At 34.7% G+C, this 15818-nt stretch overlaps 1 protein-coding gene across 1 annotated transcript in view; it reads right to left on the bottom strand.

The window, feature by feature from the left end:
* Positions 1–8485, bottom strand: part of LOC308654266 (alcohol dehydrogenase 1-like) — a gene marked incomplete at both ends in the record, with an annotated part of 34782 nt that extends 26297 nt beyond the window's left edge. The window contains 2 exons of the mRNA XM_081303471.1: positions 7243–7344; positions 8444–8485. Coding sequence (XP_081159597.1) covers positions 7243–7344; positions 8444–8485 — 144 coding nt within the window. The remainder of the gene's footprint in view (positions 1–7242; positions 7345–8443) is intronic.
* Between the last annotated feature and the right edge of the window lie 7333 nt (positions 8486–15818).

Raw genomic sequence — 15818 nt, 5'->3', positions numbered from 1 at the left:
AAACTATTTCTCTCCTAAACATTTTAATGGGTGAAGAGCAATATTGCCACTTTCCTAGTTAGTTTGGGACATACCTTATCTCTTTAAAAAATGTTATGAATTTTGCCACTTTATTTAATGAAGGAAAGAAGATATTGACTCTCCATAGCTAACAGGAATAAAATAAAAAGGCATAAAAATCCCTTAAATGTTGCTATTGAGAACTTCTAATGAATTACATAGAAAGCGTTCTACTATCAGTAGTAAAACTATTTTACCAGATAGTAGTGTCTAACCCTATCAGGGTCAAATCTGACTCCGTCAGAAAGTGTTACTTTACATCAAAATGTGTTTAAGATGGTTTATCCATTGCCAATGACCATAATAGAGAAAAAGATGCCAAAGAGAAAAAAAAGAGTGTTCAGAGGAGAAATATTAAGAAATGATTTACCCCTAGTTAACAGGTAAAACCGGAACCAAATTTCCATATTATGTGGTCAGGTACATGTAAATTTTTCTGCACGTAACAATTGGAAATTGATTATTCTACAAAATGCTCTACTTTGAACAAGTGCAAATTGAAAGTCTAAAAACTTACTATGATTAATAATAAAAATTTGGAAGCAGGATCTGGCAATCCAGTGCTGATAGTCTTGGCCATAGTAGGACAAGACAGTGCTATTTTCTGAAACCTAGCAGAAGAATCCTAGATGGGGCAAAACTCTCTTACTGCCAGAATGTTTAAAGATGCAGGAACTGGAAACTAAAAGTAGAATCTCATATTGTTCTTATGTTTGTTAATCATATAAACACATTTAAAAATTTTACAGAATGTAGGTTCAGTCATTACTAATAAATAGGAGCTACCTAGTGTATTTGATGCTTGAAGTAAATTATGTATTATAGGTGAATTTTAATATAAGTGAAGCATCAAATGGTTGAATCTAGGCAATTATTAAAATTTCCCACTGATGGATATTTTATTTTCTCAATTTGTATTTAGTTTTAAAACAAAAAACTGACAAGTTTTAAAACAAAAAAATCTATTAAAAAAGAGTAAATGCCCATTTAAAGGCACTTAATAGTTTTAAAGACATAATTTGGAGATAGCTGAATATTTTGTGTATAAAGTAAAATTTGCACTTAGGAAATTATTAATTTGTATTATTCAGACTAAAGAATTTACCTTGAGTATCTTTTTTAAATTAGGTACATCAACAAGAAGTTATCTTACTCTTTTAAAATATATATGTGAGTGTCTTTATTTTGCCTTCATTTTTGAAAGATAGTTTTGCTAGATTCCTCTTGGTCAATGTTTTTTTTTTCCTCAAACACTTTGAGTATGTTATCACATTGCCCTCTGAACTCTATTGTTTCTGATGTTAAATCAATTGTTAGTCTTATTGAGGTTACCTTCTATGTGATATGTTCTTTTCTCTTGTGCTTTTAAGATTTTCTCTTTTCCTTTTTATTTTATTGTGTTAAAAACACTTAATATGATTTCTATTTGCTTAATTAAATTTTAAGTGTACAATACATTGTTGTACACTTAAAATACAACCTGTATTGTTGACTACAGGTACAATGTGGTACAACCTGTATTGTTGACTACAGGTACAATGTGGTACAGGAGTTTTTTTTTTTTTTTAAACTCAACTGAAGGAAGAATACACAGAGGAGAAAAGTCAGTCTCTCTAATAAATGATGTTGACTTGTTTAACTGAAACTTTATTCTTACTGATTAGTAACTCTCCGTTTCCCTCTTTCTCCCAGCTCTAGAAACCACCACACTGGTCTTTGGTTCTATGAATCTATTTTAGATATTTGATATCAGTAGAGTTATATATTATTTGTCATCCTGAGATGTGCTTATTTTACAGCATAATGTTCTCAAGGTTCATATGTATTATCACAGATTGCAGAGTTTCCTTCTTTATAAAAGCCAAGTAGTATTCAAATACATGCATAAAGCACATTTTCTTTATTCATCTGTTTATGGATATTTAGGTTGTTTCCACATCTAGGCTATTATGAGTAGTGCTGACATAAGCGTGAGAGAGTTGTATCAGCAGTATTTGCATACTGATTACAATCTTTTGGATAAATATCCAGGGGCTGCCTTATATAGTTGTTCTATTATTTAATTTCTTGAAGAAATCTCCATATTATTTTTATTATGGGTGCTACAATTTGAATTACCATCAACGGCTAGCAAGAGTTATAACTTCTCTACATCCTTGCTAGGAGTTTATATCTTTTGTTTTTTGATAATAGACAACCTAACAGGTATGAGGTAATATCACATTGCAGTTTTGATATGCATTTCCCTAATAATTAGCATTTTTTATAAACATTGAGCATTTTTTGATAAACACATTGACCAATTGTATGTTTGCTTTGAAAAAAATGCATATTTAGGTCTTTTGCCCATTACATTCTTTTCTTGCTATTGAGTTAATAGAAGTTCCTTATGTAGTTTAGATATTTACCCCTTATTATTTATAAGGTCTGAAAATATTTTCCTCTAATTCTATTGGTTGCCTTTTCATTCTGGTACTGATTTCCTTTCATTTCTTCATGTCCATGAAGTCATTACCAAGAACAATGTCATAAATATTTCCCCTATGTTTTATTATAGTACTTTCAGACTTCATGTTTAAGTCTTTAATCAATTTTGAATTGATTTTTGTATACAGCATGAGAAAATTTCCATTTTCAACCTTTTGAATGTGGATATTCAATTTTCCAAACATTATTTGTTGAAGAGACTATCTTTTCCCCATTGTGTATTCTTGGCATACTCATAAAAGTTTATTGTTTTTGTGTAAGTTTATTTATAGTCTATTTCATTGGCTCATCTATCTACTTTATGGCAATACCATATTGTTGTGAGAGAAAAAGAAGAAGAAGGAGGAAGAGGAAGAGGAGGAGGAGGAGGAGGAGGAAGAGGAAGAGGAGGAAGAGGAGGAAGAGGAGGAAGAGGAGGAGGAGTAGGAGAAAATATAGATAAAATAGAAAGCAGAACAAAAAGGAAAAATTATATAAATACAAATCAAGAGGGAAAAAATAGAAAAAAGAAAAATCCAATTAAAGAATAAACACAGAATAAGACAAAGGTAAGAGAAAATGGTGAGATATAAAAAGTAATAATAAAAGAACAGATGTAGGAAAGAAAATGGGTCAAAAATTCCTCTTAGCCAAGGTTCTTGGAAATATCTCTCACCTGTTCTTTAAGATCAGAATCTGCCAGGTATGGTGGGTAGGGTTATTGATTGCAGCTGCTGCTTGTTGTCATGCCTCTCAGTTGTCACCAAATGAGTTGGGATGAAAGCAGGCTGTGCTCCACTTTTCTCACAAAACAGATTAAGGAACGTTTGCAATGCTCATATTCTCTCCAGAGGTTTTTTAGACTGTGCCATCAACTTCCAGGGCTCATCTATAGTCCCTCTCCTCCTCAAATAGTTACACACTTATTGTTACTTTGTTTCCATCCCCTGGAGAAGCAAACTAGGGCTAGTTATCTCTTGAAAACCACCTTGAAATCCCTGTTTAGCATCCTTTTGTTTTTACTTAAAGAACTCATTTATGTATTTATAAGATCCATCTAGTGGTGATGAACTTCCTTGGCTTTTGTTGTGTTTGTGAAAGTCTTTACTCTTCTTTGTCTTTTGGAGGACAGTTTTGTGGGAAATAGCATTTTTTTTTGGTTGGACTTTTTGTTCTTTCAGGACCTTTTGGGGTCTTTTTATGTAACCATGGATAGTTTTATTGAGATTTGCTTGTATGTAACTAATCACTTTGTTATTGGTAATGTTCTCTTTAACTTTGAGAATTTGATTAAAACCTATCTCAGTATAGATCTTTGAGTTCATCTTATTTGGGTTTCTTGGCCCATTTTCTTCCCTGGATTTGAGAAGTTTTCACTCATTATTTCTTTGAGTAAGCTTTGTAATCTTTTCTTTCTTTTGTTTAGGATTTCCAAACTCTATAAATTGGTCTGCTTATTGATATCCCATAGTTTCTTTAATATTCCTTTAATCATTTACTTCCTTTTTTCCTTGACTGAATTTTTTTCTAACCTGAGTTCACAGATAATTTCTTCTGGTTGATCTATTCTGCTGTTGAACCCCTTTAGTAAAATTTTAAGTTAGTAAAGGTATTCTTCATCTCTATGATTTTTGTTTGGTGAATTTTAATGTTCTCAAAGGATCTATATTAAAGTTTGCTGATTATTTCTTTTGCTTGCTCAAATCTGCTCCTGAATGCCTCCTATGGAAATTTTATTTCAGTGATTATACTTTTCAGCTCAATTTAGTTGCTTTAACGATGAATCACTGTCATCTTTAAAAATAACTTCTATATTGTTTTATTTAGTTCTTTGAACATTTATAATAGCTGATTTTAAATCTTTACTAAGTCCAAGTGGTGAGATCTCTGAAAAGCAATTTTAATTGCTTACTTTTTTCCAGTATAATGATCAACTGTTTCTTTGTATGTCTTAGGATTTGTCAAAAACTGAATATTTAGATAATAGAATAGCATCTGGATTCTGATTAGTCTCTTCTTCCTATCCCCTTCCAATCCTTTCATTGTGCTTTATCTAGGGTCAGACTTAGGTTTTCAGTGTTTTCCCCTATATTTTTATTTTTAAACCTGGCTTCCTAGAATTTTCCCCTGGGTCAGCATCTTGAGGAATGTTTCCCATTCTTCACCACGGTTAGTAATAATTAGCAGCTTTCAAGTGCCCATTTTGGTTGCTCCTGAGGGAAAGGTGCCTAGTGCTTATCCATAGTCTTTTGGACCTCCATGGATGAACATGATCTTAGTAGACTCCTTTTATTAGTATCCTTGGCTGGTGCTCTGCATTGAACTTGCTGCTACCAGTTTCATGGAGCTTTCAGTCTTCTTAATTGCTCATCACTAAGATCTCTGCTATTATTTGGATATGTTTTGTAGCTTGAGGTTTATGTGCTTGAAGCTTGGTCCTCAATATAATTGTATTGAGAGGTGGTTGTTATAGTTTAGATAGGAGATGTCTTCAAAAGCTCATGTGAGACAATGCAAGAAAGTCTGGAGGTGAATTGATTGGGCTATGAGCATTCTAACCTAATCAGTGAATTAATTCTCTCATAGAGATAAATGGGTGGTAACTGTAGGCAGGTAGGGTGTGGCTGGAGAAGGTGGGTCCCTGTGGGTGCACTTTTGGATATATTTTTTGTCCTTTTTGAGCAGAGTTCTCTCTCTGCTTCCTGTAGCTATGTAGCTCTGTTCCCAGATGCTTTCCCCTGTCACACCCTTACGCCATGATGTTTTGCCTCCCGTCGGGTACAGAGTAGTGGAGTTGGCTGTCTAAAGATTAAGACCTCTGAAACCATGAGTCAAATAAATTTTTCCTCCTCTAAAGTTGTTCTTGTCAGGTCCTTTGGTCACAGCAGGAAAGAGCTGACTAAAACAGTGGTGATAACTTTAAGTGGTGGGTTCTATTGTGAGGTGATTAGGTAATGTTGACACTAAACTCATGAATTGATTAATGTCTTTCTCAATAACTAAGAACTTATAGTCTCATAGGAACCAGTTAGGTCTAGCTGGACTGGATTAGTTATTGAGAATTTCTCCTTCTATTTCTCTGCCATGTTGTAACACAGCATGTTGTCCTCACCAGAAACTAATCACTAGAAACTAATCATGTTAGCACCATGCTCTCTGACCTCTGAAAATGTGCGTTAAATAAGCCTCTTCTTAAAAATAAAGTATCCAGTTAAAGGTATTTTGTTATAGCAAGAGAAAACACACTAAGACAATCTCTAATGTTTTTGACAATCCCTTCAGACATGAGTCTTTCCATACTCTTTTCCAAATAAAGTTAGCCCCCTTAGCAGGGCTGCAGAATTATGAGTCCTTTCATGAATATTTCTGTGGTTAAAATTTCTTCATTAATGCAACAAAGTTGGGGGTGAAGGCAATGACTTATTTCCTAAAATGACACCTTTGCCCTATGAGGTGGTAAATTCTTGCAAGGGACTGAGTTGGGTCTAATTCATACTCATATTGAAGCCCTAACCCCCATGTGATGAAGTATTTGGAGATGGATATTTTGGTGGAAGGTAATTAAGTTTAGATGAAATCATGAGGGTAGGACACCCATCGTGATATTACTATCCTTATAAAAAGAAACCAGACAGCTTGCTTGTTTTCTCTACCTTGTGAGGACACGGCAAAGAGATAGTCATTGTGAGCCAGAGTCATCACCATAGCTCAACCATGCTGACACCCTGATCTTGTAGACTTCCAGCCTCCAGAACTGGGAGAAAAATGCTTGTTTGAACTACTATTCCCTTATAGCTTGAGTATGTTCATACAGTTCTCATCTTGCCCTGCCTGGTGTGATCTTCTTCCTTACTAGTGAGCACTGTGGAGGAAGGTGGGTGATTTGGGCCAGGTATCCTAGAAATGATGCATCTAGAGTGAAGACTCCATTGGTAGGAGATGGGTTGGGGAATGGTCTCAGTTTTCTCATCCATTCCACTGGGAGTAGAGAATCTGCTTGTTGTTATCTTACTCCATTTTTCTGCTGCTACACCAGAATGTCACAGATTGTTTAACTTGTAAACCACAGAATTCTTTTTGGCTCACAGTTGTGGAGGCTGGATCTAACAGTATGGAATCTGGTACCCCACAAGGGCCTCCCTTCTGTGTCTTAATGTGGCAGCGGCCTAAGTGAGCATGTGTGAAACAGAGGGAGAGGTGTGGGTGCTGATTTTACCCTTTTATCAGGAGCCTACTTCCATGATAACTAACCAACTCCCACAACAATAGTCTGGATCCATTCATGAGATGATAGCTCCGTGACCTAATTTTCTCTTAAAGGTATCACCTCCCAATATCCTTAAATTGGCAATTAAATTTCAACATGAATTTTGGAAGGGACAATCAAACCATAGCAGTTATAATCAGAATACCTTTATAATTGTGAATAAAAGAGATTTATGATTCAACAATTGCTCATGTAGATTTTCAAAATTTAAAAACAATAGTATATTTAAAATATTTAGTGACATTTCAATATTTATGTACCTTATGTTTCTGACATTTTCACACAATGCAATGATCTTACTATTAAATACAGTAATATAGAGCTGGTGTAAATCATAGGAATTCTTGATTTTCTTTAAATATAAAATGTCATTTTTTCCTTCTAAAATGCAAAATAATTATAAACACACATCTGCATTCATGCTTACTGAAAGTCTCATTGATATTTACCTTAATTCGAACTTCACCAGCTTTTGGTGGATCAACTTCAATTTTCTCAATAGACAGAGGGGCATTTGTTGTCCAGGCAATGGCTGCCCGGCATGTGATAACCTATGTATATAAAGATAAAATGACAAAGTGGTCTTAATCCTATTAATTTAAAATCGAGTGAGACATTTAGTTACATTCCCACTTACAATACTGAATTGTCATCTGCTTTATCACTTTGAAATATAGATAATAGACTTCATTCATTGAAAATAATCACATGTATATTTTTATACATGAATAATATAAATTGGGAAACAAGTGATTTATATATATACACACATATATATCTATATTTATATATGTATATCTATATCTCTATAGACAATATGTATATCTATATGATTATATATGTGCACACATATATCTATATTTGTATATATTTATATCTTTATAAACATATATAGATATGCAGTCTTTGTCTCAAAATTCTTTTATCCCAGTTATCTGAATGATACTTAGGGGATTTCTCATGTATATTCCAAATGTCATGAGATATTAATATTGCCCAACTGGTTTATGAATCCCAGTTCAATTTTCTAAATCTAGATTTCTACATTGCAATTTCTAATACTAATCATCTATTTAAAATAGAGAAAACTGGATCATTGTAATGTTTTGAGCAACTAATTAAAAAAATAGAGAAAACTGGAATTTATTGTAAAAAGATTATTATAAGAAAAGAGAACTATTATTTTGGAAATAGGAAAAGAAATAGTGTTAATTTTGTTTCTTTAGCCACAGGTCATTTCCATAAAAGATCATGCAGAATACTGTATTCTATCTTCATAGTTCTTGTGCCTTATAACCTTTATTCATTTATTGCATTTTCATTTTAAAATCTCTACACAGGTCAAGCTTTGATAGTTATCTATTGATTTTTCTACATTTGTAGGTGGCTGTATTTGACAATTTCTTTTAGCATTAGAAAGATTTTGTTCTACTTTACAGAAGGATTAATTGTTTTTTAAATGATAAGAGTTCTTACTTTATCACAATTGTGAATTTGTTTTTTAAAAATCAATTTACAAATGACCAGGAATACTTCCTTTGTGTAAAACATGGTGTATATATATTCACATGGTATCTTTAACAGCCTTAAAGTACATCTACTGACAAGAAAATTAATGAAGCTACATTTGAAAAGCAAACCAACACTTACTTTGTTGGATGTTTCTGTGAAGAGTTTGGCTTGCTCCATCATTCCTTATGGCTGGTTTAGAAGTGAGAACTCTTGGGCTGGGGAGGTGGCTCAAGCGGTAGTGCGCTCGCCTGGCATGCGTGCGGCCCGGGTTCGATCCTCAGCACCACATACCAACAAAGATGTTGTGTCTGCTGAAAACTAAACAATAAATATTAAAAAAATTCTCTCTCTCTCTCTCTCTCTCTCCTCTCTCACTCTCTCTTTAAAAAAAAAAAGAAGTGAGAACTCTGTCTCTTCTCACCAGCTTTTACGGAGCCTTAGAGTTTCCCCCCACCTGAGAGTGACTAATCTACTACATAGCAACCAAGGGAGGAGGGAAGGGGAAAGGACAGAAATAAAAGGTTTAGGAAAGGATGAAAGAAAATGCAAAATATGAAACATAGGAGAAGGATGAAGAAGAGCAAATCTTGAGGAGAGAAAAATGGAGAGCTAGTGAAGGAAAAAGAGGAAAGTAAATAAGGGTTTTAAAAAGAACATGAAAAAAAATGATGAAGGGAAAGTAGCAACCTCCCCCAAAGCATATATTGTGTTTTATGGTTTGGAAATTCTTCTACACCCATAATGTCACTTGGTCCTTCTCAAGACAACTAGACTAATTTTCTTATGAGGAAACTAAAGTTCAGAAATGATTGCAGATTAATTTTAATTAGAGCTCAAATAAGGTTTCTGATTTCAAATCCCATGATTTTGTGGGAGGAATTATGAAGAAAGTATAAAAAATGCTGAGAAGTGAGAAAAATTTAGAAAGAATGGTAAAGATTGTGAAAGGTATAAGAATAGGAATTATCACAAAAAAAAACCCCAAAAAATTAAAGACTTATTTTGAAAGGAGTTAAACTTGTCAGACAGAAACCTAATTCAAACTGCAAAACAGGAGTTTTATTGGTCATGTGGTTTTGGAGACAGAAAGATCAAGCACAAGCTTTTTCACCTTGGCACTCATTCTATGGACAATTACAGGTTATCAGTCGTCTGCTGACAGGTAATGATGATAATGATGAATAAAAATGGTGTCAATAAGACATAGTTCCTCTCCTTCTCTAGCTGAAACTTGTTTATGTTGGTTTTATGGTAAAACTCATTTATTTAATATAGCTTTTCTATTTATAATTTTACTCTTCTGTCTCAGTAGACTTACTTCAAAACTTTGTTCTTTTCTTTTAATTTTCTTTAAGTTTATTTTAATTTTTATTTTGAGACAGTGTCTCTCAATTTTAATTTTAATTTTGGTCCATGTTACCAGCCTATGTCACTTTATTGGAGAATTTAAGCTATTAAGGTTTAGAGTTACTATGGATATATGGTTTGTACTTCTAGCCATGTTTGATTATTTATTTACTTATTTGTTTTTTTAATTTAGTTTGTTTCTCCATGATTAGCTTTCCCCCCACCCTCTGTCTTTACTGAGGCACCTCTCACTGATGGTTTTGGTTATTGTTTTTCATTTCTTCCTTGTGTAGTGTTTTGCTCAAGATGGTTTGCAATGTTGGTTTTTTGGCTCCAAATTCTTTTAACTTTTGTGTATCATGAAAGATTTTTATTTCATTTTCGTACCTGAAGATTAATTTTGCTGGATACAAAATTCTTGGTTGGCATCCATTGTCTTTCAGTGTTTGAAATACATTGTTCCAGGATCTTCTCGCTTTCAGTGTCTGTGATTAAAAATCCGTTGTTAACCTTATTGGTTTACCCCTGAATGTAATCTGCCTCCTTTCTCTTGAAGCTTTTAATATTTTCTCTTGTTCTGTATATTGGATATCTTCATAACAATGTGTCTTGTCATTGGGCTACTGTGATTTTGTATGCTCGGTGTCCTGTATGCATCTACAATTTGTATATCCGTTTCCTTTTATATTTCTGGAAAGTTTTCTATAATTATTTTATTCAGCAGGTTGCTCATTCCCTTGGTTTGAATCTCTATGTCTCCCTCTATCCCGATGACTCTTAAGTTTGGTTTTTTTATGTTATCCAATATCTCTTGGATGTTTTTCTCGTGATTTTTTACCAGCCTTTCTGAGTTGGCTAGACTATTTTCAAGATGAGATATTTCGTCTTCATTATCTGACGTTCTGGCTTCTACTTGCTCCACTCTGTTATTGATACTCTCATTTGAGTTTTTAATTTGGTTTATAGTTTCCTTCATTTCTAGAATTATTGTTTGATTTTTTTTATAATCTCTATCTCCTGATAAAGGTGCTTAATTTCTTCTTTTATCTGTTTATGTAATTCATTCTCAATGTGTTCTTTCACTGCTTGAATTTGCTGTCTCATATCCTCTTTAAGGTTCCTTCCATCTGTCTTAGGTATTCCTTGAGTTCTTTATTTGACCATATTTCTGATACCTCTAGGTCCTCCTGAATATTTAGGCTGTCATGCATTGTTTGTACTCTTTTTCTTCCTTGCTTTTTCATACTGCTTATGTTACTTCTTGTTCTGTTTGACTGCTGAGTTACTGTTTACTCCTATAAATTTATTTGATGCTTGGGAGGAAAGGTATTAAAAGGGAAGGGAAGAAGTCACTGAAGAGAATGAGAGTAGGCAGGTAGAATTCAAGGAAGGGGGAATAAGGAAATTGAAAAGAAATGAAAAGACAAAAGAAAAAAATAGAAAAGAAAAAAAGAAAAAAAATCAAAAAAATAATAAAAAAATAAAAATTAAAATTAAAAAATAATTTAAAAAATTAAAAATATTTAAAAACAACAAAAAATGAAAATGGAAAAAAACCCAAATAAAAAAAATTAATAAATGCAGTCTTAGAGTTTGATTAACTTCTCTTCCAGTAGGTGGAGCTGTGCCCACCAGGCCAAGCTTCTCCTCTCAATCCGCAGGATCCAATCACTGTGCAGCAGCTCCTCCTCCCAGACTGGGCGAGTCTCCAATCCTGAGTGCCTAGGGCCTCCTCTTGTGTCTAGTCACTTCCCACTTTTCCTCTAGCCAGGCCCCTCTCACGGGTGCCGCTCACCACAATACTGGCTACATGCCAGGTCTGCTGCTCCCGGGAGCCCTGTTTTCATGAACGACTGGGCACACTCTCCCTGTTTGCCATTCCCTCAGACCCTAAGTTTGTAGATCTTGGGGCTGAGAACCCTCAGCGAATTTTGCTTGCCCTCCGGTAACCATGCCCCTGGTAGCTGGTGCAAGAGACCTCAGTTGTCAGCACTGGTGGGAGCGGTAGCCAGGAGTTCCGCGCTGCGGGTCCCACGCCACTCCTGATTCCCTCTGTCTGGCTATCACGCTCACAGGAGAGCTGGGAGGGGCCCTTAAGTTTTCCCCGCTGTGTGAAGAGGGAAGGCTAGGGGGTTACACACCTGTCGCCACTGGTTTTAATGAAGTTATCTCCTCTGCCGAATTCTGGTGACGTCAGTTCTCTGCCATGGTGGTATCCCATGCAAATGGCGACAGTTCGTTCCGTTTGCTGGGTGACCAATGCAATGGGTGGGTCCTGACTGGCTCTCCCAAGCCCCGTTTCAATCCTGTGGCCATTGCCTATGAACGCTTGGTTGGCATTAACCTCCATAGGTTCAGAGGGCCGACCAAATGTTTCAGTGGGATCGTTTAGTGCTGAGTCACAGCAGTTTGTCTTCGAGAAGCAGGCGAATGGGAGCTTGAATTCAGCTGATCTGGGCTCGGTGTGTGTTCTGAGAGACCCAGACTGTTCGCCCCAGATCCACGTCAGCTCAGCAATGCCTAGTGATCCTGAGCAAACAGCATTTAGACGACTCCCTATGCCCGCGCAGCTGAAGAGGTCAGAGATTTGATCTCTCCGTACCCGCTGCCATGTTGAATCTCCCCAGGAGCTTAATTTTTATTTTGAGACAAGAGTCTCTCACTAAGCTGCTTAGGGCCTTACTAAATTGCTGAAGCTGGCTTTGAGCTTCCAACTCTGAGTTACTGGGATTACAAGCATGTGCCATCACATGGAGCTAGTGCATTCATTTATATTGTGAAGTAGTATTCTATTGAATTTATTGATGGACACCTGGGTTGTTTCTAGTTTTGGCTTATTACAAATAATAATGTCATGCACATTGACTTATTCAATGTCATGAAGATTTATATTTAGTTTTCTTCAGATATTTTCATCCTATTAGATTTTAAATTTAGGTCCTTGATTTATTTTGATTCAATCTTTGTGTATGGTATGAGGTAGGGATCAAACTTATTTTGCATGTGGAAAACCAGTTATTTCAGTCTCATTTCTTGAAAAAATATTGAATGGTCTTGGCATCCTTGTCAAAAATCAATTAGCCATAATTATATGGGTTTATTTCTGAAATCTTTGCTATTTTATTGATTTCCCTGTCCGTTTTTATGTCTGAAACTGTCTTTATTGTATCTTTGTAGTAAATTTTACATCTCTCAGTTATTTCAGATGGTGAGAGTAAATAAATATGGCCTCTTTTATTCCATCTTGACTTGAAGTGATTTTTTTTCTTTGCCTAGGTTGTTATTAGTGTAGAGAAATGCCACTGACTTTTATCTACTGATTTGTATCCTGAAAGCATACTGAATTCATTTATTAATCCCAAAAGGTTTTCTTTAGGATATATGTGAATATGTTATTGGCCAGCAAATAATTTAACTTATTTTTCAATTTGGAAGCCATGTATAAATATTTTTGTGCCTATTTTCTCTCTCTAGGATTTCTAGTGTGTTGTTGAATAGAAATCACAAGAATGGAAAAATTTGTCTTATTACTGATATAGAGGAAAACTTTTGAGATTCACCATTCAGTGTAATAGCCATGGACTTTTCATATATAATCTTTTTAATGCTTAGATAATCTTCTGTTTCTAGTTTGTTGAATACTTTTATCATGAAAGAACAATAAATTTCGTCAAGTGATTTTTTGTATCAACTAAGATGATCATGTGATTTTTGTCTTTCCTTCTGTTAATGTGGTATGTCAAATTTATTGATTTACATGTGTTGAATCATACTTGTATCCCTGGCTTAAATCCCATTCAGGCATGGTGTATGATCCTTAATGTACAGTTGAATTCAATTTGGTAGTATTTCATTGATACAATTCCTTACATCTTTCACCTGGGAAAATTTCATTGGAGTCAGTACTGCTTATCCCAGGGGAAATGCTAGCTGCCCTGCACCTCAAGATGAAGGCTGAGCCAAATCCTCCATGTGCACTAGTGACACAGGTAAGACATGCTGTGACCTGAGCTTTCAACATCTGTTGCTGGATGGACCTTTGGTATCAGTTAAGCCACCACCACCTTACCTGATAATCCCTTTTTTTGATCTTGTAGGTAGTGTCTGAAATGGTCAGGCATGTTTTCTCCTTACTGAGTTAAGAATCACCTGGTAGCATATCGTCAATTCACACCTCATCATAGGTGTGAATAGACTCCTTATTCAAAGGAGTCTATAGCACAAATTTTTACCCTTGCCATCACACATTAGATTATATATTCTGCAAACATTCTTGTGCCATAAAAAGTATGAAAAATCTTCTTCTGACGATAAAAGCTGACATTTCCATTCAGTTTCTCCAGAAGAAGGGGTGTTTATTTGTCTGTAATGGCATAGAAACACAGTGATAAGAGATAAATAAGACAACTTAGCTTTAGGGAAAGGATTGTGCTGAAGTAAGCAAATTGGTGAGAAATTGTCAAAACAAGAAACAACTTTTAGCAAAAGTCACTCTTGGAGTTGAAAGAGAAAGTATAATCTGTATCATTAAAAAAAGAACATGAGAATATTATCAGATAAACAAAAATAGATAAATGGAAGTTTACTATCGGTTTGAAGGGATTCATGAAATTAATAACTTATCTAACTACATGAATTTAGAAAAGTTATAAATAAATTCTATATAGTGTACCTTATCTATTAGTTTTTAAGATTATAATAACATGATAATTTAATCATCATTGCTAATTTAAAATTAATCTAGACCAATACATTTAAATAAAAATAGATTTAAATAAAATTTCTAATTATGAAAAAAGGTGGTATTTACTCAAATTATCTTTCCTGAAGCTCCTGGAAAACTATATCCAAGGGTAATATCAATGTTTGTGGAAAAATCTTTGTGGCATATGAGTAGGCCCTATGTAGGCTTTGTCCATTATTGTATTACATGTACCTATTTAGCATGTGAAAGGTGCTAAATATTCTGAATAAATGAATATGCTCTGTAATAATGCTTTCTCTTAGCAATCTAGTTCAGTGTCAGAAGCATAGATTTAGCAAAAAGAAAAGCTTGGGTTTGAAACCTGTGTCTCTTATTAGCTAGTTGATTGATCTTTAGTAAATACTTAACTTCCAGTGGTTCTATTTGTTCTTGTACAGAATGGATATAACTTATCAGGATAAGTGAAAATGTCTAAAACATTTAGCATTGTGTGTAATACCTCAAGGCATTCAGTTAGTGGAAGCCACTATAAATATTGAATGAAGGTCTTTTAACCATGGTGCATGGCCTTAGGGACTTAGTAGTTTATTATATTTCTTGGTAGCAAAAAGGTCTTTTAATCATATAGATCAGAGATGGGAAAGCTGGGTCACTTATACTTATGGGTTACCTCTATTAATCTGAGAATGATAAATATAGTTTATAAGTGTGCATTCTAAAATTTTTGACATAACTTATATCCTAGGAGTTAGGAAATACATGTCGTGAAGTACTTTATCAAAAAGATGTAAGGAAATAAATTAATAAGGAAAAGGCAACATAAAATTAATGAAGAAGGGGTTGTGGCTGTGGCTCAGCAGTAGAGTGCTTGCCTAGCATGTGTGAGGCACTGGTTTCAATTCTCAGTACCACATACAAATAAATGAAAAGGTCTATCAACAACTAAAAAATAAAAATTAGAATAAAAAAATTAATGAAGTAATAAAATCAAGTGTATCATTAATTACAGTAAGTTTAGGTTTTGTCAGCAATCAAGTCACACTTCCCCTCAGTAACTCGATGTATCAGGTGCATGCTAGGTCCAGTATGTACGTCATGCATCATGTTATTTGGATGCAGGTGGTCTCCATCTTGAATTGCTTTTCCTGTGTGTTGGTTTTGCTCTTGGGTCAGTCATTTTTATTGCCAGAATCTGCACAGTGATGTTCTACCAACTTGGCACCTCTCAGAGAATTAGCTCACCTCTCCCCAGACTCCAGCAGAGCTTCTTTGATTACATTTCATGAGCTTAGCTCAGGTCCGAAACTAGAACTCCCTATGACTTAAGAGGGTGTTGAAGGGTGTGTTACTGTAAAGAAATATTGGGGCTGATGCATTATCACATATGATTGATGAATATTTTCTGGGCAGCCTCAAACTGCAAACATCTACATCTTGGATTCTAGTTAAAATACGCAGGTA

This window comes from Spermophilus citellus (genome assembly GCF_964194105.1).
Source record: "Spermophilus citellus genome assembly, chromosome: 8".
NCBI classification, from domain to species: domain Eukaryota; kingdom Metazoa; phylum Chordata; class Mammalia; order Rodentia; family Sciuridae; genus Spermophilus; species Spermophilus citellus.
Note: the sequence above shows the minus strand (reverse complement) of the source record. Positions and strands in the feature narration are given on the sequence as shown.